Below are 19,930 nucleotides of genomic sequence, written 5' to 3' on the forward strand. Positions count from 1 at the left end.
TGTGACATTTTGATGCTATAACTGATCAGAAAAAGTTCATCGCTAACTTTTGAATCTGCATCTTAAACTCACACAGAGAGCTTTATATATATAGAGAGAGATATATAGCAGACACAGGGGTCTAAACTTGAATCTATACAGGCTCTTCAACAAGGTGCAAATTAGTCTGTTAACTCCAGCGGCTCATCTTGCAACATTTCTTTTTTTTTTTAGGATTAGACTAACTTGCAGGTTTATGAGAACGTATCCCCACCCCCCCCCCCCCAACCCAACCCCATCACACCGTCCCCGTCATGTTTTATGGTTTGACTGTTATGCACGTCGCACCTGCGCTCAAGTACCCTGGAGTGGACCCCTTCCTGCGCCCCATTCACCCCTGGATGGCTGTAGGAAGTGGTGCATTGACAGTCCTTTGTGTTGCAACCTGGACCGTAATCTGTTTTGCAACTGAAAAAAACATCCGAAATAAAACTCTAACTCGGCGTTCAGGACCCCCACCTTGGCTTTTTCTAGTGCCCCCCAACCTCTTAGAGATAATACACGCGAGCCGGGTAGCTTTTCACGGCGCATAATTTTCGCTGCTGTAGAGTCTGAGCACAGTAAACAAACGGGGATCTGACACAGTGAAGCAGATTAGAGAAGTAAAAGACAGATTACCTGCACGTAACCTTTAGAGACAAATGATTCAATTGATAAACTTTAATCGCTCAAAACAAATAGGCTGCATTCAATGACTTTAATGTGTTAAAGCATATAAACTGGCAGTATAGCACTACTCATAGCATATTAGTATAAAAAGTCACTATTCATTGCTTATTGTCCCTGTGGGAGTATTAAAGGTCATAATGAGTACTGCAGTCAATAAAATAGTATATATTTTAAATATTCAGCCAATTTATTATACACCTTTATAACATGATTATGAGGTTATTGCTGTTTCTGTGTAGCTACAATGATCACAAGTCTTACCACCTCAACCTTGTTCCTTTTTCAACAACTGCATGAGCTCAATGTCACAGTTTTTGGTAAGACAATGTTTTTCCACATTGTCAGCTCAGGGGGTTAAAAGCAAAATGCATCCCCCCCTCCACCCACCCTTCATTCCTTCACCGATCATCGTAGCTGCTGGGGGTTTGTCTCTTAAAGGATTCTGGAAGAGAAAGCATCCTGGAGGTTGGGAGGGAGCAGAGGGCCCAAGAAAGAGAGGGACAGAAGGGTCATCACGGCTCTTTGTGGTGGGATGGATAGTGGAGAGGGAGGAGAGAAAGAGGGAGGAGAGGAGGTGGACGAGTAGGGGGCAATAAACTTTGCTACAGATGAGGGTCACAGAGGTGCAGAGGTGCTTCAGAGGTCCTGGGAGCTGTTTTTTTAAGTTATGTTCATACGTCCATGTAGAATATCAGTTTTTCAGCTTAAACTTAATTTTCTTTTCATTCAAAATTGATGTCATTTAGATTGTAACCTTTTGCCACAGGCCTGATTTATTTAATGTAGCTTGTTACATGCTATCTGGAATTTAGAGCTGTAGGTTTTACGGTATGCTGCACTTCTTTTAATGGGCTTTTAAAGATAAGTAAACTGCACCATAGCTGTCTTAGTTTACTTTAAAACACACACTGTAAAAAAAACTTCTGTTGGATGCATTTATTCAGGGTTTATTCATTTGATTACTGATGGACTATGACTCAGATTGGTATGCTGAATGTTTGTGCAGAGTCTTATTTTGGTTTAATAGTTGTGTGGTGCAAAATAAGGTTTGAGCTTTCTACTGTCTTGTTAAAACAACTACTACACACACACACACACACACACACACACAAGGAGGAGCATGGAGGAAGCAGTCCCACTGGGGTTTTGTCCCTGACTGTGGTCTATGGGTTCAAAGCTTCTTGCATGGGGAGGAGAGCTCTTAAACAGCATATTAAGCAGGAGTTAATTATATGCCAACCTAAGTGACAAAGGAAAAGAAAAGCCTCCCTCTGAATGGCAAGACAAGAAAAGAGAAAAGTCATTATGCTGCCCACTTCTTTGCATTTGAAAAACTCAGTTCTTATTTTGGCATTTCCATTTGTAACTCTACAGAAAAGAGATCACATTGTAGAAAGCCGACAACAAAATCTGCATCAGTGGTGTCTAACTTTTAACATTCGAATACCTTCAAGAATATTGTTTTAACAAACATACATTCACTCTCTAATTTTGTGGAAAAAAAGCTACATTAATTTTCCATAAGAATCACTTTGGCCTGAGGCAGAAGACAAGACAATGTTTCCAAAATGTACATTTTGAAGAAAGAAATCAGTAAAGGTCAGGAAGATTTATGTAATTGTGTCAAATAAGGAGTTAAGTTGCTGTATAAACTTCAAATATAATTAATATTACAGCAATAATTCCTCCAAAAAGCACTCTGACAATAAGTGATTTTAATTTGTTGTACACATTTGTGATGTAACTATAATTTGGTTGACTTTGGGTGACTGAGCAGCTGTAACATTGCTTGTTTCTTACACTAGTATTTTCACAAATTTATTTAACGCGTAGCCATTCAGTATTTAAGTATTTAATTTAAAATTGTATTCTTTTCCCTTTCTTCTCCTATCAGCTGCCCTTCCTGCAAACACCCGATCTGACCTTGTTGTGGAGATTCAGCTATTGTTTCAAATAACATATCTGGATATGCCAGATTGCAAATCAGTAGTCCGTCAGGAGAACTTCCCCTTGCCTTGGAGCAAATGAGTCAACTTTAGCATTACTGCCAGGCTGTAGTGGCTGCCGTGAGTCTACTTTGCCATGCCACAACACCACAATGCCAATATAGTCTAAGCACACTGGGGCCCCTGGACCAAAATGAGCCAACGCTGTAAAAAGTAATGGTGGGGATACTATTTTAAAAATATTACATTAAAAAGTTGCTGTAAATCATCTTTATGAGTTCACCAAACACAGCAGATTAACCGAATGACAGCATTAGCACAAGAGGAGGTGTTCTTATGACAAAAATTACAAAAATAACACAGTGTTAGTTTCTATAGGCTATAAGGATATTGCAATATTTGAGAGTAGTGTCACTTACCATAGGCGTGTTCAAATTGTCACAAAGTTTTAAAAGTGCTTGCTTGTAGTTTTGGTTAATTAAAAGTGAGAATTAGCTAGTTTAGCTGGGTTGCAGGGTTGCACATGGCAGATGTATGGTCACAGACAATTAATAGGGCTTGTGCACCTTTTTACAAAGGTGATGATGTGATTTTTGACCAGGACTATGTTTGTTACACTATATATTTAAACGGGCAGCTGCCTGGAAAGAAATGGGAATTTAATATCTTCGGTAGTCATGGTGTAATTACCCAGTATTAATGATAATTATTTATAGGCTAATTGGGCTATCAGTTTTACTTTCACATACTTTAAGTAGGTGTAAGCATACTGTTTCTAAGGGGTCACAAGGTGATTAAAGGGAGGAGAGAGGAAAAAACTTTTTTTCTAATTTTGCATCAATCTAAGGGGAAAATCACTCTTTGGTTGCACTGCTCATAACTCACTTCCACACCACCGTGTCCTGTGATGTAGGGTCAAAAATAGACATGACTTCATTTGTCACATGCCAGAAAAATTGGGAACCAGTGGTGCACAGTATCATATGAAACAGTGTCATGGGTATAAACCTTTTTATACCCCCTTTTCTCTCCAGAATTTCCCACCACTCTCTTATTTGTCATTTAAAGCAAAGATGTCATGTTGATAATATTTTACGAGCAAGATTTGTGTAGTTTTTCTTTCTTACAGCATTCAGCAGCCCACAGTGCCAGTCCCCACTGACCACAGAGAACCCGTCCAGGAACTGATGTCACCGAGAGCAGCCATTTTTAACGCTAATTCACTCACTTTCTGTAGCAGCCTAGCAGATCACTGTAGCTCATAATAGGCTGCCGTGACAGGCAGGTCTAAATCATAATCATAACAAGGGGTTTTCCAATTAGGACAGGGACAAAAAGAGAGATGATTTAGGACAAATGTCCTCTGCTTGGCCAGTTGGGTAGACTTTCAATAATCTTGGGGTAAAATGGCACTGGATCATAATTATGCAGATTAAATGCTTACGGGGATGATAGACTATTTCGAGTGTGCAGCATCCAAATTATGCTGTGGGGGCCTTATTTGTAGTGAATGAATGTAGTGAAATACTATATGGCTATCTGTGCTTGATCTCAGGCTGTGCTGCACTCTATTGGAGGAAAGGAGTCATTGCATTAATCCACCAAACACAGAAACAAACATAATCTAGCAGATTACACCAGTGATTTTACCAGGAAACTTGTTTTATGGATCTTTGACTCCTCATCCTAAAATTAAAGTGATGTAACCTGGACTAAAACAAACCCCATTGACATAAAAAACAAACAAACAAACATTCTGCATCCATCCCACTGAACATGTTTATTCATAAACTGGTAAAATATAGCGCATTTGTATAAAAATGTAGAAAATTGTACACAAAATATAACACTTGGCTTTTGTCTATTATAGTTAATGCTACTATTATAGCTTTCTGTTGCTAAAGGTGATATTCTTTTGCCAGCAAAAAAGTCAGAATGAAGGATGACAGTTATAAAAAAAGAACACACACATAAAAGGCAACGTCCATAAAGTTCATTAATATAAAAAGATAATTTTATACAAAACATCTCATACATTCTAAAGAACAGCACTATCAGTCAATGTTCATGCCCTTATTGCTAGTGTTAGTGTTGTGTTAAAATAGACTATTTGTGCATCTTTTTCTCAGTAATTTTAAGGTGTCTTTGGTAGGTTGTACATTTTTTCAAAAATGAAGAAATGTTCATTCCCGCTAATGCTTAGTAAACTTTTAAGTGATGCTACTATTTTATTCTGAAAAGTCACATAAAATGCTTCAGCAATACTTTAGTGTGGCCTTATTGAGTCTAGCTGTGCTCAGCTGTGTTCTTGAATGACTATTAAAAAATACTGTGGTGATTACTTATCGCTATCAAAATGAGGTTCATGTGAATAGTCATAAGAGACAGAGACCTTTCCACACAGTGCTGTAGTCAGTGCAAAGCCACAGTGTAAAATTAGTTCTCCTACCAAGACCTGCAACATTCTTACGTATGAAACCGCTCAATAGTCGCACAGAAGTACCTCAGTGTACACATAACAATATGTATTTTAATACAGTGGTAGCGATTGATAAAATTCCTGCTTCATGATCACCTATCCTGAATTAATAATGCTGAATTTTCCAAATAACTCCTCTATGGGATTGGAGCCAACGTGCAGCAGCACTGTACTACGAATGTCCCTCAGTTTCTCAAATATTGGCAACTATTACTGATCTATTAACAGATACAAACCAGCTGACTCAGGTTTCATTCAAAATAGCCGTCATCCTCAGCTGAGTCATGTACGAGTCGTAGGTCGGGTTAATGTTGAGCGAAGGCATTATGTTTGAATATATCAGACATACTGTAATGTAGAGGGGGTTGTTGCACACATATTATTTGAGCTTTACTCATTATACCCCATGTATGTACCTTAAAAAGAGCAAGGCCCTTTCTGTTTTGCAGTTATAAACACCACTGAAAAAACATAAGTACACAGCTGCTTCACGAACACTTACAGTAAACATGTGGAGTGCAAACTCTCTGTCTGGAAAGGCAATTACAACATACATGTAATCTGAACACCAAAGATTCAAACACCAACAAGACCTGAGTGTCTGTGTGTAGGCTATGTGTGTGTGTGTGTGTGTGTGTGTGTGTGTCTGTGGCTGCTTTTTGTCAATGTGTGGGAATACTGATATGCCACTATAAAGGTGTGTTGTTCATGACAAGGAAGAAATCCCTAGCAATACAGATTAATATTTAGTAGCACCGAGAAATTATTTCTCCATCTCTAAAAGCACATCTTTAGTCTTCACACAGCTCTGAGAAACAACCATCTTACAAACTCCAACCCTGAACATTGGCCTTCAGAATCCAAGCAGTCTATCACAAGACAGGGAATGATTTATCCACTGTCTCATTGTCATATACACAACATATATAAATGTATATAAAACTTATTTACATGCATCCTTCTCTGCTCCACTGTTGCCACAGCCGTTTCGTGACTGGAATGCCTGTTTGGAAAAAGTTCAATTTCATATCAGGCATATAGCTCTGTGTCTTATAATAAGGCACAGATAAATACCAAGTACCAAGGCAGCGAAGGAACAATACAGCGAGGGAGGTTGATCAGGCACCTTTGGTTTTAAGGTTTTGGGTGGGGATTCTTACAATTTTGAAACCTGTGATGGAATCACATTAGTAGCTTAGTCTAACGCAGTACAACATATAACTATTCCTGTTACATGGATATCTAGTAGCAACAGAACCCTAGCCAGTTCAGGATCAAGGCTCGAACAAGGGTTAATGTACTGGTTTTATATATAAAGGCTTATAGGGATGTATAAAACAGCCAAGACTAATGAGCCATTACATGAAATGATAAATTCAAAAGTTTGTCTATCTTACCCTGACTGGGATTTCTTGCAGTGTACCAGGGAAAATCACTATAAGTGACAGGAATTAAGTGTTTTAAACTCCAGGTTGGTTTCCTCTGGATACTGGGCTACATACATTTCCATGTGGGATCTCAATAAAAACATTAGGAACTGGCTAAGGCCTCTAATTGATTGTTAGTCTGGAAAAAGTTGGCCCTTCGTCTTCTTCTAAGACAGTGTATTCAGGTATTTATTCTCCCCAGCCAGCGAGGTAAGCATAGATGTCATGTCGCCCACAGCCATGTTGGACAGGCCAGAGCCTGCAGCTAGGCTGACAGAAGTCTGGGGGGTTGTGAGGCGGGATGAGGTCTGGGAGGAAGACCCTGGTTGACCCTGAAGAGGATTGTTGACTGGGCTGAACGAGGAAGACTCAGCATCATCGATGATGGAGGTGAAGTCTATGCGAGCATTGTCTAGGTCCAGGTTTTCTAAGGCATTGGAGATAGGGCCAGATTCGGGATAAGGAGCCAAGGGGGCAGACTTTCTGACACCTATTGGGTCCAGGTTGGGCCCCATACTGTGCTGCTGGTTGAGACAAGGTCCGTTCTGGGGTTCCATGTGTTTCTCCATATCCATGTTTATCTGACCCGAGTAGTACATGTTGTTGTTATTGGAAGGAGAAAACATTTCAGTTTGTGGGTGCTGTGGATGCTGAACTGGAGGAAGTCGGACCCCTCGCCTGGGGCTCGAAGTGGAGTGTACGGGGCTGAGGTGGGGTGGGCTTCCCAGATAGACTCCTCCTACCTGTGACAGACTGTTCTGGCGGCTAAGAGGTTTCCGTCCCTGAGGAGGCCTCGGAACCCCCAGCTCCTGGTTATAACAGGAGCCTTGGAGACCGGTCAGCTGCTGGTCTTTAGGTGTAGCTGAGCTGGGCCCTCGGCTGTGGGCCGGAGGACTCATGACCGGGTTCTGGTTGGGGTAGGATGGAAAGGGCTGGCTGGAGTAAAGATTCTGGTTTTGGTGCTGTGGACTGTGCTGCATCATTGCTGTCTGGGCACTCATATCCATGTTATCAGTTAGAGGAGGAGGTTTTATTCCACTCTGCTGCTGCTGTTCTTGATGCTGTTCCCACATGAGTGCTTGCTGGGACTGTACATAGTTCCTCACCATCATCTCCTTCACCTGCATCATGGGGGTTTCAGACCTCTGTCCATCTGAAAGAGCAGTACCAGCACAGCCCAAGCTTAAGCCCCCTCCACTGGGGAAGGAGTTCTGGTTCTGTCCTGGAAAGTCACAGCTGGGATTGTTAGAGGACCTCATCATGACCTGGCCTGTCTGTTGCGGGTAACCCTGAGTCTGCTGGAGGAGCATGCGCTGCTGTTGGAGCTTAGCACTTTGACAGGCCTCCCCACCTCCCATCCCAGGGTGGAACTGCTGCTCAGGTTTGATGATGAGTTTGTGGCTTCCATCAGGACTGTTGTAAAGGCCTGTCTGATTATTGAAGTGGGCCTGTGTCTGTTGAGGCTGCAGGCTAGGATCTGAATACTGCATTCCTCGCTGGTTCTGGAGAGCATGGCTGGAAGTTTGGATTTGGCTGTGGGTATCACTCCAGGGGCCTCCAGCATCACCACCCTGGCCTATGCTAGGGTAATGGGGGCCTGAGGGACTGAGCTGGCAGGTGCTCATACTGTACTCCGCCTGTTGGAGAAGTGTATTAGACATGCCCTCGGAGTGAATAGGCCTTGCTTGGCCTATTGGATTTCCACCAGCCCTGGAAGTGACTTCCCCTCCATGGTTCTGGTAGTGCCCCTGCATGTAAGCCTGGTCTGGGCAACTCAGAGAGTCATGGTTTGGGGACAGCTGGTTTGAAAGAGGACCTCCACTTCCGACTCCTCCAAGGGTTTGATGTTGTTGCTGGTATCCCATGAAGCTTCTCTCTCCAGGGGGCATCATCATGGAACGATCCATGGCATCAGCAGGAGCAAGGTGGGGCTCCATACCCATAGCCTCCATCATTACATTTTCGGTAATACTAGGTGGCCGAGGTGAGTACATGTGGCGGGCAAGACTGGTGTCAGAGCCACGATGCTGTAGTGCATTCCTTCGGCCCATCATGGCTACATTATTAAGGCTATTGAAACGCTTGGGGAGAGCTTGTGGATCTGCTGCTGATCGAACTGGGTCACTGGCTCGCCTGCTGTTGTTACCTGGAGCCTGGTGAGGGTAAATAACACCAGTTCCATACTCTGTGTTGGCACTGTGCCTACGTGGGCCAACATGTTGAAGGAAAGGAGGCAGAGGCTGCCCTTGGTACTCACTTAAAACACCTCCTCTTCTGCCTGGAGTACCTGTCTGCTCCATATTGGGTAAAGGAGTGGGTGGTGGTCCACCAGTTGCAGCAGCGTATTTGGCCTTGAGGCTGTATTGCTGGGCAGGTGTTAAATTAGGAAGACCTGGCAATCCCCCTCCTACAGGACAAGGATGTCCTCTGCGATTGGTCTCAGGAGAGAGGGGGTCTCCTCCGCTCTGCTCTGGACCATGGTGGTGACACCCTCCCCCTGCCGTTCCTCCCATTTGTGAGACCTCACTGGAGCGCCGGCTGGACAGGTAAGGAGACACCATGGAGGACCGACGGCTGACCGTATATGCAGAGCTTAGGCTGCTGGTGCCGCTTCCTCTCCTGTCATTAGAAGAGCAGCCGATTGATGTGCCACCTCCTAACTCGTGATTGGACAGCTCCATAACTCGTCGATTTGAGAGGAGTGGAGAAGGTGCACACATTCCCATATTCTCCCCTGGACCTGAAAATGAACAACCAGAACGAGGAAACTACTTAGAAACAGTTAATCAATACAAACTGAAAATGTTCATTTAGATGTCCCATTGAAACAATCCCTGAACACTTTATCAGTCATAGATCAGTCATGCTGTAACAATGCAATTCATTCAATATGCCCACAACAGAGTTCTGAATATTTTTTTTTAATTTCATCTCAGAACATACCAGGAAGTGCAGGTAGCTTGTTATTGGAACAGCGGGCAGGAGGGGTTGGCCGGCGGATTTGCTTAAGCTTGTCAATCTTCAGGTTCTCCAGCCTCTTCAAAGCCTGCGCTGACATTCCCATTGTTCCTCCAACACTTCCTGGCTCCCCCCCTCCTCCACCCGAAACTCCATCCTCCAGTGCTGTGAGATCCTCTAGACTGCCTGCTGCATTCAGGTTCATCTCCACCCCACTATCATTGTTGTTGGCGCTCCCCAGTGGAGAACGTTCGCTACTGCAGGATGATTGACCGCCAGGGCTTGGCTGGGATTTCTGGAAGATGTAATGTAATTTATTATCATGTATACGTTAAATTATTTTTTCAAATGGCAGAAATGTTAGGTATATCTGATTTGCACGTAATAAGGTAAATAGAATCTATGGGTGGGGTGCTTTTAACATTGGAACTTTTTCTTACTTAATTCTTTTACATTTAAAGCACCTTGCAGGCCAGAAATACAATTTATCACTCACCAGAGCAGTCTCAGGAGCCAACAGTTTGCAGTCCTCTCTGCGTGTCTCCTCTTTCTCCAGTAGCAGTTCAGAGCTCTGGCCTCCTGGAGTCATAGCTGAACCAGGGGGTCGAGGTCCTGTGTCTCCACGATGCTTCTTGGTGATGTGGGCTTCAGGGCCATGGACTGTTTTCACATGTTTACGCAAAGAGCTCGGATCTGTGTATCGCTTAGTGCAGCCAGGGATCTTACATACATATGGTTTCTGTAAAGGGGCACACACAATTTAGTTTGAGTGTATACAGTGCTTGCATGCCAAAATTTACTTTACTGCAACTTTACTGATACTGAAAGAGGATGTAGTAGTTTATCATTCTTGTTTTTCCTGATTTTCTATACCATCCAAAATAGTGTGTAAAGTGTGAATCTCTACAAGACTCCTATATTAACTGACTGAATTATTATGTTTTATTATTAACTCATTTCATAAAAAGATAAAAGTATATTTTACTGCAGTATCACTGTTAATAATATGCAAAGCCAAGAAAGCTAATTAATTTATCTGTCAAGGTATTGTTCAAATGATATAACTTTATCACTTGTGGTAGTGGTATACATTAAAGTACCTCGTTGGAGTGAGTTCGGTTCTGGTGTTTAGCCCTGTCTGAAGCATTGGAGAAGGCCTTGTTGCAGCCTTCATGTTCACACACGTATGGTTTCTCTCCAGTGTGAGAGCGCAGGTGGGTCTTCAAATTCTCCAGGCGAGAGTAGGCCTTATTACAGCCTTCGAACTGGAACAGAAATAATGGTTTTATAACCAAAGCTAAGTTTCAATAAAGACAACAACTACCAATAGCTTTAACTAATGAGGCTATAAACTGACAGAAATGGCCAGTCTATGGCCAGACCTACAGTCTTATAGCCATACTGTATTTGAGATATAGTACAATGATTGTAGTTACAAGGGCTTTATAAGCTTTATCTTTTTTCACCTCTGCATTAATGATATGAGACCCTGTTATGAGTTTCTCAGTTCATTCAGACCTGCCACCTGCTAGTGAAGCTACATTGGCAATATTTTTTTAAGACAATGAACCAAACACAAACTCCACAGTAGAAACTGAAAATGTAACAGTTGACTTTATAAATAATTATCTGCTTTAGCAAGTTATGATGACACACAATGATAAATGTAAAATGTGACGATGTAAATGGCTGCTTTCACGCTGTTAGCAGTTTCATGCTTGCAGGTGTAAAAATCGATATAACAACAACATAAATAGAAACAGAGAGAAATAAAGCACATAGACAGAAACTTCAGATATACTCACAGTGCACTTGTGTGGCTTCTCTCCTGTGTGTCTGCGCATATGAACCACCAGCATGTACTGGGCTTTGAAAGGCCTCTGTTCTCGAGAGCACTCCTGCCAGTGACACACAAACTCCTTCTTTTCTCCATGGATGTGTTCATTGTTGATGTGCTTTTGAGTAAACAGATAAATACAGAGACCCATTAATAATGAACAAAACTTCATCTATTCTACAATATATCGGTTGATCTATCGCTTACATGAACTAGCTGGTCTTGTGTGTCAAATTCCTTGTTGCAGCTCTCCCAGTGGCAGTTGGTTTCATAGATGGCCTCTTGTTCAGGCTTCCCGTCCTCCTTGTCTAAGTCATCTCTGCCATCCAGTAGACCCAGCAAAGGGTCCTGATGAAACATATGGGTACAGATCATGGCTCAAGTTTAAGAAAATACAAACATAATGAAATTTTGCTCTCTGCATTTAACTCAAAGCCATTTACACATATAGGGAAACATGTGCCCTATATTACATATAGACAAATATCAGCCAGTCATGTTTTGCTGATATGATGGAGGTTCTTTGCCAACTACAGCTGGTGGTCAACAAGACAACGCCTGCAGTATGGGCCAATATCAGTCAAACAAGTTTAACAAGAATAATTATATATCCTCCACTCACTGATCTTGACACTATGTTACTTCCATACATCACACAGACAAATGTTTTTATACTCCCGCATGCCAAAACTAAAATAAAAATGTGTGAAGGTAAAAACTACTTGCAGGAATAACAATGTACCTGAGTGCCAGTGGAAGAAGGACTGGCCACATCCCCCTCTGACCTTTCCTCCAGGCTCTTCACATTCATGCCATCCCTCACACTTCCCAGTCCTGGCTCTGTCTTCAGCTACAAAATAAAACACATATCATATCATAACCAACATCATATCACCTCTGTTTATCTCTTTCTGTTTCTCACATTCACATTGATACCATTAACACAAGTTTTAATTCTCACTATCATACGCCTATAGCTTCCTCTTCCCACCTCCCTTCCCCAGCTGTCAGAAGCAGAGGGTGCACTGATACTGAAATGCTTTGACTGCTTTGTAAAGTGAGTGAGAGAGCTGTCTTACATGTCCATGCTTGGGTGGAGCGTGCAGCCGAGGATTGTGGGGAGGTAAACGGGAAGCTTGGCAGGGGCCTGGTGTGTGTCCACCCAGAGGTGTCCCCCCGCCTCCTCCATAGATGGAACCTTGTTGTCTGGATTGGCAGGTTATATTGCTGGAATAGCCCAGGGACGGACTGTGGAGCAAAAGGAAAAAAAACAACAATATTACAACTCTAGGAGCATAAAAGCTGATTTTGTTGAAATAGTCAAATATGGAGATGAATGTGGACATTTATCATGTGCAGATTATATTGTTTTCTTTTAATGTAGGAATGTGTAACTTTTACGTAATGCTTGCCTTTATTATTCTCCTCATTTTCCTGTTTGTATGTGTCTACATGTCTGTAAATATCCACAGTAGATCACCCTATTTGCCAAGCAATTGGCCAGCTAGCTTGCTGTTATCAGTTTGGGGTTGAACTGTTGAACAGGTGAAACTCACGTTTAAGTTTTGATAAATATTGGAGTGATAATGTGGCTAAGTAAGGCAAGAGGAACAAATAACAAACTGTATGCCTCAAAGTAAATCACTGCATATTGTACAGCTACTTTAAAATCAGGGCACGTTCAGCAGCAGCACTTTGTATCCAATATAATGGATATTAGAGCTTACTAGTCTGAGGTAATAGATATGAATATTGCTGGCTTTAAGATGCATTTCTGTGCTTAACATGGAATAGAGAAATATCTGACCTCATGGCGCTCACAGAGAGATGGCCATAAGAACTGGCCCCATTGGGGTTGCAGCGAGAGTTGACAAAGGCCACCAAGGAGTTGGGTGATGTCCGGATCACTGTCTGCAGGTCTACGCTGGCATCAGACAGAGGAGAGATGGACAGAGCTCTCTTTTTACTCAGCTTTAGCATGGAGCGTGGCGTGGAGAACCTTGAGCCTAAAAGGGAACAAAGGATATAAAACAGCAGGAGGGTTAGCTTTGATACAAAATACTTTAGAGACATTTAGATTTCTAATTAAAGGAAACAGTGGGGAATGTTAACTTACCATCTCCTGAGCCTATCTGATCAGAGCCGGGCTGAATCTGGCAGAAGTTGTGATGAGAGGACATCATGTTGTTCTGGTTACAGTAGGGGGTGCTATTGCCACCTGTTAGAAGTTAAGGTCAGAGAGAATCACTAAAACATACTGCACAGATCCACACTGACATCTTTTAAGTTAATGAAGCAGACAAAGGGTTTCTGGGTTACTGAAACTCACAGTGTAGCCCATGTGATCAAAATCCCAACTACACATCATGTTGACATGTAGTCTGGTGCATCTAACAAGTGCTGATTGGTTGAGCAAGGAAGGATAGTTACTTGCACTGGGGTTGGCCACACAACAATGTCAATGTCATTTGAAGTTTTAGGTACAGCTACAAGATGCACCTGTAAGTTCTAGCTTTTATTAAATGACACAGGTAAAACAGAGACAAGTAACTGCCCTGAGTGGTTTTATAGTATAAACTCTTTCTTCTTCAGATAAGGTAAATAGAATTGTAATCAGCATTCACATATTTTAGGTTTACAGGGTCGATTTTACTATCTCTAGTTCACCTTAATTTAACTGAGTAGGTACAAGTTGCTGCAGAGTAACACACATTTCAATCTCAGCAGTACAACAGGCCTTTTGTTGACTTCCAATCTTTCCCATTGTAGAAATTTGGGTAGTCTCTGTTTCTTACTCACTCTCTCAGGTATCTTTAAGTCCAAATCAGTAGCAGCTGTGAGATTAAGGAGGTGTAAAAGATACTCTGACTCACCCTCCGTGGGCGGCATGCCCCTGTGGCCCATAATACTGTGTGGCGGCGGGGCCTGAGGGGGCCTCATATATTGATCCATGCAGTGGCCAATCCCCTGTCCTGGTCCTGATCCATGAGTCATACTGGGAGTCAGGGGATTATACATAGCGCGGCAGTCCTGGGGAGGGACGTTGAGGAGCGGGGCACGCATAGAGGACACATCATTGTAGGGAGAATGGTCTGATGGGACTAGGCTGCAAATATAAAAAAAAAACACACACAATTTGTCTTGGGCAACTTAGAAATAAATAAAAACTTCACCTAAAATAAATAAACACCATAACAAATTATTATTATTATTAGAGTATTATATTTTTCTGTGTTTTCCATGTCATTTTTAAACCAAGATAAGTCAGATAAGATAATGCTAATTGTAAAGCTTCTATAAATACCACATTATCTATAAGCTGAAGCATTTATAGTAACTTTTTGTAGAGGCCTTGAAAGAAGCACTGTCTGTGGAGCTGAACTTCAGAAGCTCATCTCTGCTGTAATCGCTTGTGATGTCTCATTTTCACCACTAGATGGGGTATAGTCTCTATCCTGGTCTACACTGTGGAAACTTACTCATTTGGGTTTTCCCCTACCAAACTAGAGAGGGAAAGCTTCATTGGAACTTTCCAGTCTTATGAATTTCAATGTTTTCTCTGACCTTTCTTCAGTCTCACTGGTTAGTTCAAAATCTGTCTCTCCTCTTCTATTTCTCTTTTTCTCTGTCCCTCTCGCTCCTCTACTAAAGGGACAGACTTCATCTATCCACCTTCTCCTAAGTCGTCCTTTCAGTTCTTTAATTCTTTCACCACAACGTGTATTCCACACAGGAGCTTAATCTGTCGTCTCTAATCCACTGTGCTGGTTCCCCCGCATCTACCTCCCTCCCATTCTCACTCCTTTCCCCCCTTTCTCTTCTCCCATTCATCCCTTCTGTTCTACTTCTCTCTTTTTCTCTCTCTCTTTCTCTCTCCCCCCTCTGTCCTTTCTGTCACTTTCTATCTCCTCTTTCTTTCTCCCTCCCTCTCCCGCTCCTCTGTCTTTCTCTATCCTGCCCAGCCACCTTTCTCTCCATCTCTCTCTGTTTCTCCCTCACTCTGGGTAACCTGAGCGGGGCGCGAGGCAGTCATGCAGAGCACAGCGGGGCCTGGTCAGCCTGTAATTAGCAGCTGTCAGAGAGAGGCCGAGTCCACCCGCAACCTGGGTGGCATGAGGAAGGGAGGGAGGACTGGGGAGAGGGAGGAGAGGGGGAGGAGTGAGGGGCTGAGTTAGCACTGTGTCCATAACAATTGCAGCGAGACTTCTGCACCCTCAGAATATCTGTGTGATTAAAATAGGAACCGTTTCTGAGCCTCTGAAATGAGCATCATCACTGCTTTCTAGAGAGAGACTGCTGTGATTTCTGGTTGCTTGTTAATAAAAAACAGCAAGGTGATTAAGGTCAGTAGCTGTAATGTAGTGAAATTGGAAAGACAAGTGACCAACATTAAAAGAAATAAGAGTAAGATGAGACAAAACACCTAGCCAGGCTCTGTTGAATGTTAAAGAATATGCTTATAAAAACCCTAATGTATTGACATATCACCCGTGTACAGAGACAGAAAACAATCATTTAAGGGATGACTTTTAAGGGAGGGCTAATCGTTTGTGCTGGAGATATTTCTTTGCAAACGATAGCCGTGTGCAGAAAGCGCACACAACTTCTTAAAATCTTGTTTTGGTTCTCAGATTTTATACTTTTGTGCCCGTACAGACACAAAAATCTGACTTCACAACCATATCTGTCGACCGGTGCAATAGGAGTGCTGTGTGAATGGATTAACTGTTAATCTGCTAGCCCCATATATTGAAAGATAGAAAGAGATTGTTATTATTGTATATTTTGGCTGAGAAAAATAGAAATTGTAGTACACAAATGTCAATATTGTTAAAATCAGAAAATCAGAAATAGTCACCATTACATAGTCCTCTATACAGCAACTGTAAAGTTTCAAAAATGTTTGTATATGTTTTGTTTTGTGTTTATGTAAAAGGAAGAAGAATATTGGTCAGTTTGTTGTAATTGAATTCTTTCAACATCCATATCAGTATCAGCCTCAATAATCCAACATTGATTTGACTCAACATGTCACTCCCTCAGGAATCAAATTTATTTTTTACATTGTTGTTTTTTTGGAGGTTAAACAAACAACATACAGCATGTCAACTTAGATGTTGTTGGTAGGGGTCCCTTCTTTATGCTAAGCTATGCTAACCTTGTCCTCAATCTAGCTCTCTGCTTAATGTGAGTTGTATCAATCTTCTCATCTTACTTTTACAAAGAAAGAAAATAAGCATATTCCCAAAATGTTGAACCATGCCTTATATTTCTCTTATGTAAAACAGCTGTGGAATTCACCACGAGAAATAAAGTTTAAAATGCAGCCACAGAGTAATGAGGGAGGACGTAGCACATGCTAACTGCTGTCTTACCCTCTGGAGGGCTGGCTGGGTGAGGTCTCGTAGTGATACAGCCCCTGGTGTGGCTGCATGTCCACTGGCATTGGAGCTCCGAGACCGACTGCTCCCCTTACACCCTGGACCTGACACACAAAGGCAAGGACACGGTTAGGGTGAAGAGAGGAAAACCAAACAAACCCAACCAACCTAAACTAAACTGCACCAGAAAGATATAGACAAAAACAATTGTGGTTGGGGGGGGAAAGAATATGTAGGATGTTAATAACAGACCAAACCAAACCAAGCAAAACAGTTCAAGGGCAAAATAAGTTCTCTCTGAGAAGCTTGAGTCATACTTATTTAAACAGAGCTGGTACGACGTACTAAATCCATTACTTAAGTAGAAATGTCAAAACCACAGAAGAAATACATTTAAACATTGTAAAATACATCATTAACGGCCCTGCATTTAAAATGCTATTTACAGTAAGTAAACTACAGAAGGCTAGAAGTCAGTTTTGTTGAGCATCACAGGCAAAAGCATTCACATTGAACAATGTGAATGGTTTTGAAGCATTAGTAGATTTACATTTTTTATGGTCTAGTTGTTGCTATATCTGCCTCAGTCCATCATATTTTATTAGACAATATGTATGTTTCATAACCACAATCATATATGAATAACTACCACACGTTGCAACAATATAAAGTCTCATCAATGGAAATAAAATGGAAAGAGATAGAAGAAACCCAGGTGAACTGGTGGCAACCTCCTATACAGGTATGTTGACAGTTAAAGTGATTTAAAGTGCAGTTGTACAGTGGTTTAAGTGTTAAGAATGTCTGTTTAAGTGTCTGAGAATTGAGGGGTTGTTTAACTCTTTTTAACTTCAAGACAAAAGCACAGATATACAAATGTTGTGAATTCAGAATCTGGAAAATTTGGAGCAAAGAAACTACAATGCTAGAATGGACCAGTCACACATTTATAGAAATATGGACAAATTAAACATTACATCCATAAGTATCATGAATGTATTATTACATAAAATTATTATAAATGTCATTGAAATGGCAACTTGAATTGGTGTGAGAAATGAACAGAATTTGCACAAAAGAATAATAATAATAACTCTCAGCTCTGGAATTTGGACTCGTATACGTTACAGAGACTTTAAAAGCAGGTCATGTGATGGTACTGATGTGTCCTGACACACTCCTACAGATTAGACAAAACCCTGTGACACAAACAGTGGGCTTGGCTGTAATCTTCCTTCTCTAAACAGAGTTGTGCACCTCAAACATTGCTGACCAAAAAACCTGCCGCACCTTCCCATCCTAGGAAAGTAGCGATCAACATGGAAAAGACATACAGAAAAAAGAGAATCTAGGTTTTGCCTTAAAGCTTAAAAAGACAAACAGTTAAGGGATGTTAACAACACAAACAGAGAAAGATGAAAGTAGGACAAAGCAGCCTTTTGTATGAAACTCATATAGAGATCGTATCTTTCAGCGAGAGTGCATGAGTGAGGTAATTCTAGCTAAGAGGATCTTAGGAACAAGCACCTGCTCATTACAGCTAACCACATCAGTGCAGGTACTAATAGCCGGGACTATGGCTCTTACATGGTTACAGAGGTAATAAGGGCCAAAAAATTACTGTACACACTGATGTCACAGTTACCACAAATGGAGAAAAGCCAAAGAATGTGTTCATGTATGTCTCAATCATTTGTTATATCAATTAAATTAAATATATGCTGTATATTTGTTTTTTAAGTATACACCCCTGTAATTCTAAACATGCTTGAGTTAATATGTCTTATTCCTGTGTTTTCTTTCTTTTGAAATACTTTAAATGTGAAAATAAATTTAAAGAAAGAGTTTACAAATCTGCATATTATTTAACCCTGCATTTAAATCCTTGCCATGCATGTGGAATCAAAATATCACATTGCTTGCTGCTGTTCATGTGATAAGTGTTCAAACGCAAACTGGGAAAGCTCCTGTCCACTGCAGATGAAAGCTCTGTGGTTTTGAGTGTAACAGGTTGCCAGGCCTGTTATGCAGTAGCACAAGTGTTAAAAGGGCAGCAGGGACCTATTTAAGCCCACAAGCCACCAGGGGGATTTGGTACGCAAAGTTAGTGAGTGGCTAAATTATGTGGGCGGTCCGGGGCTAATTGCACAGATTCAGCGCCGGCTTCGGCTGTGTGTATGATAATTAGCCGGAAGTGCTAAATAGAGATCTTGTCGAGCACCTCAGCTGTCCAGAACTAATAAATACCGAGAAGGGGGTCGCCAGACAGCCTGACACACACATACACACACACACACTGACACACCTGCCAGTCTCACCAGGGGGTAGCATAATAATCCAGTGGCCACCATGTCTACAGAGAATGTGTGCGTGTGTGCGTGTGTGCGTGTGTGTGTGAAAGAGTGAGTGTGACTGAATATATCGAAGCAGTTTGTACTGTGTAAGCCCGGTAGCAGGTGTGTATGAGAAGGGACTTTTGGAGACAAGTGTATAGCAGTGTGTGTATGTGTTAGGGAGAGTGTGTTTGACATAATGGATTGTTGTGGATCCAGGATCTAGGTGGTGGATAGAGAAAGAGTGAATAATGTATGAGACCACCTCGGCATAAGCAAGCTGGAACCTTTTGATAAATATGTTTGCCAGTGTTTCTCCAGGGAGCAAGGCAGCCAGTGAGTGTGTGAGTGTTACTGTTATAGATCCTTGTACACACACTCAGCTGTGTGTTATGTAATTCGTTTTTGCCCTCATCCAGTGAATAACTGTAAAATAAGGGCAAACGTAGAATAAGTCAACAGAATAAATGTTTACTAAGTCATTCCTGTCTTCTAGAAATTATGTTTATATACTAAACAATAATGAACGTATCTGCCAAGTTGCAAAATATTCACTAACAACATATTTCATTTGTTCTACCTACAATAGCTGCTCGTAGCAACTAAAGCATGATATTGGAGTGAGACATGGCACCAAGCATGAGACGTGACTTCAAGCAGCAACAAGGAGCTTTGATTTTTTGCTGATTCTGGCGGCCCCTGTGGACAAGAGTGATAGTGTTTCCCTCATCTCATTTTGATTTTAAGGGAAATTGCCAGTGATCCTAATCATGCAGCCATTAAATTTATTGCTAAATGTATTTGGCAAAACAAATGATCATAGTCATATACATGATGAGTTTCATCACATATAATGTACTT

The 19,930-nt window shown here is 41.6% G+C and overlaps 1 protein-coding gene across 1 annotated transcript in view; it reads right to left on the bottom strand.

Annotated features, from left to right (window-relative positions):
• Positions 1-4,424: 4,424 nt before the first annotated feature.
• The window catches only part of gli1 (GLI family zinc finger 1), a 48,228-nt gene continuing 32,722 nt past the window's right edge, over positions 4,425-19,930 (bottom strand). Inside the window, exons 2-13 of the mRNA XM_035662635.1 lie at positions 16,731-16,840; positions 14,229-14,461; positions 13,472-13,573; positions 13,163-13,361; positions 12,435-12,603; positions 12,098-12,205; positions 11,563-11,703; positions 11,324-11,473; positions 10,619-10,783; positions 10,015-10,257; positions 9,504-9,813; positions 4,425-9,300 (exon numbers count right to left, since the gene is read on the bottom strand). Coding sequence (XP_035518528.1) covers positions 6,728-9,300; positions 9,504-9,813; positions 10,015-10,257; positions 10,619-10,783; positions 11,324-11,473; positions 11,563-11,703; positions 12,098-12,205; positions 12,435-12,603; positions 13,163-13,361; positions 13,472-13,573; positions 14,229-14,461; positions 16,731-16,801 — 4,464 coding nt within the window. The 5' untranslated portion in view covers positions 16,802-16,840 and the 3' untranslated portion in view covers positions 4,425-6,727. The remainder of the gene's footprint in view (positions 9,301-9,503; positions 9,814-10,014; positions 10,258-10,618; positions 10,784-11,323; positions 11,474-11,562; positions 11,704-12,097; positions 12,206-12,434; positions 12,604-13,162; positions 13,362-13,471; positions 13,574-14,228; positions 14,462-16,730; positions 16,841-19,930) is intronic.

The sequence above is a fragment of the Morone saxatilis genome, unplaced genomic scaffold, assembly GCF_004916995.1.
Source record: "Morone saxatilis isolate NCDOM2014 unplaced genomic scaffold, NCSU_SB_2.0 Contig18, whole genome shotgun sequence".
In the NCBI taxonomy this organism is placed as follows: domain Eukaryota; kingdom Metazoa; phylum Chordata; class Actinopteri; family Moronidae; genus Morone; species Morone saxatilis.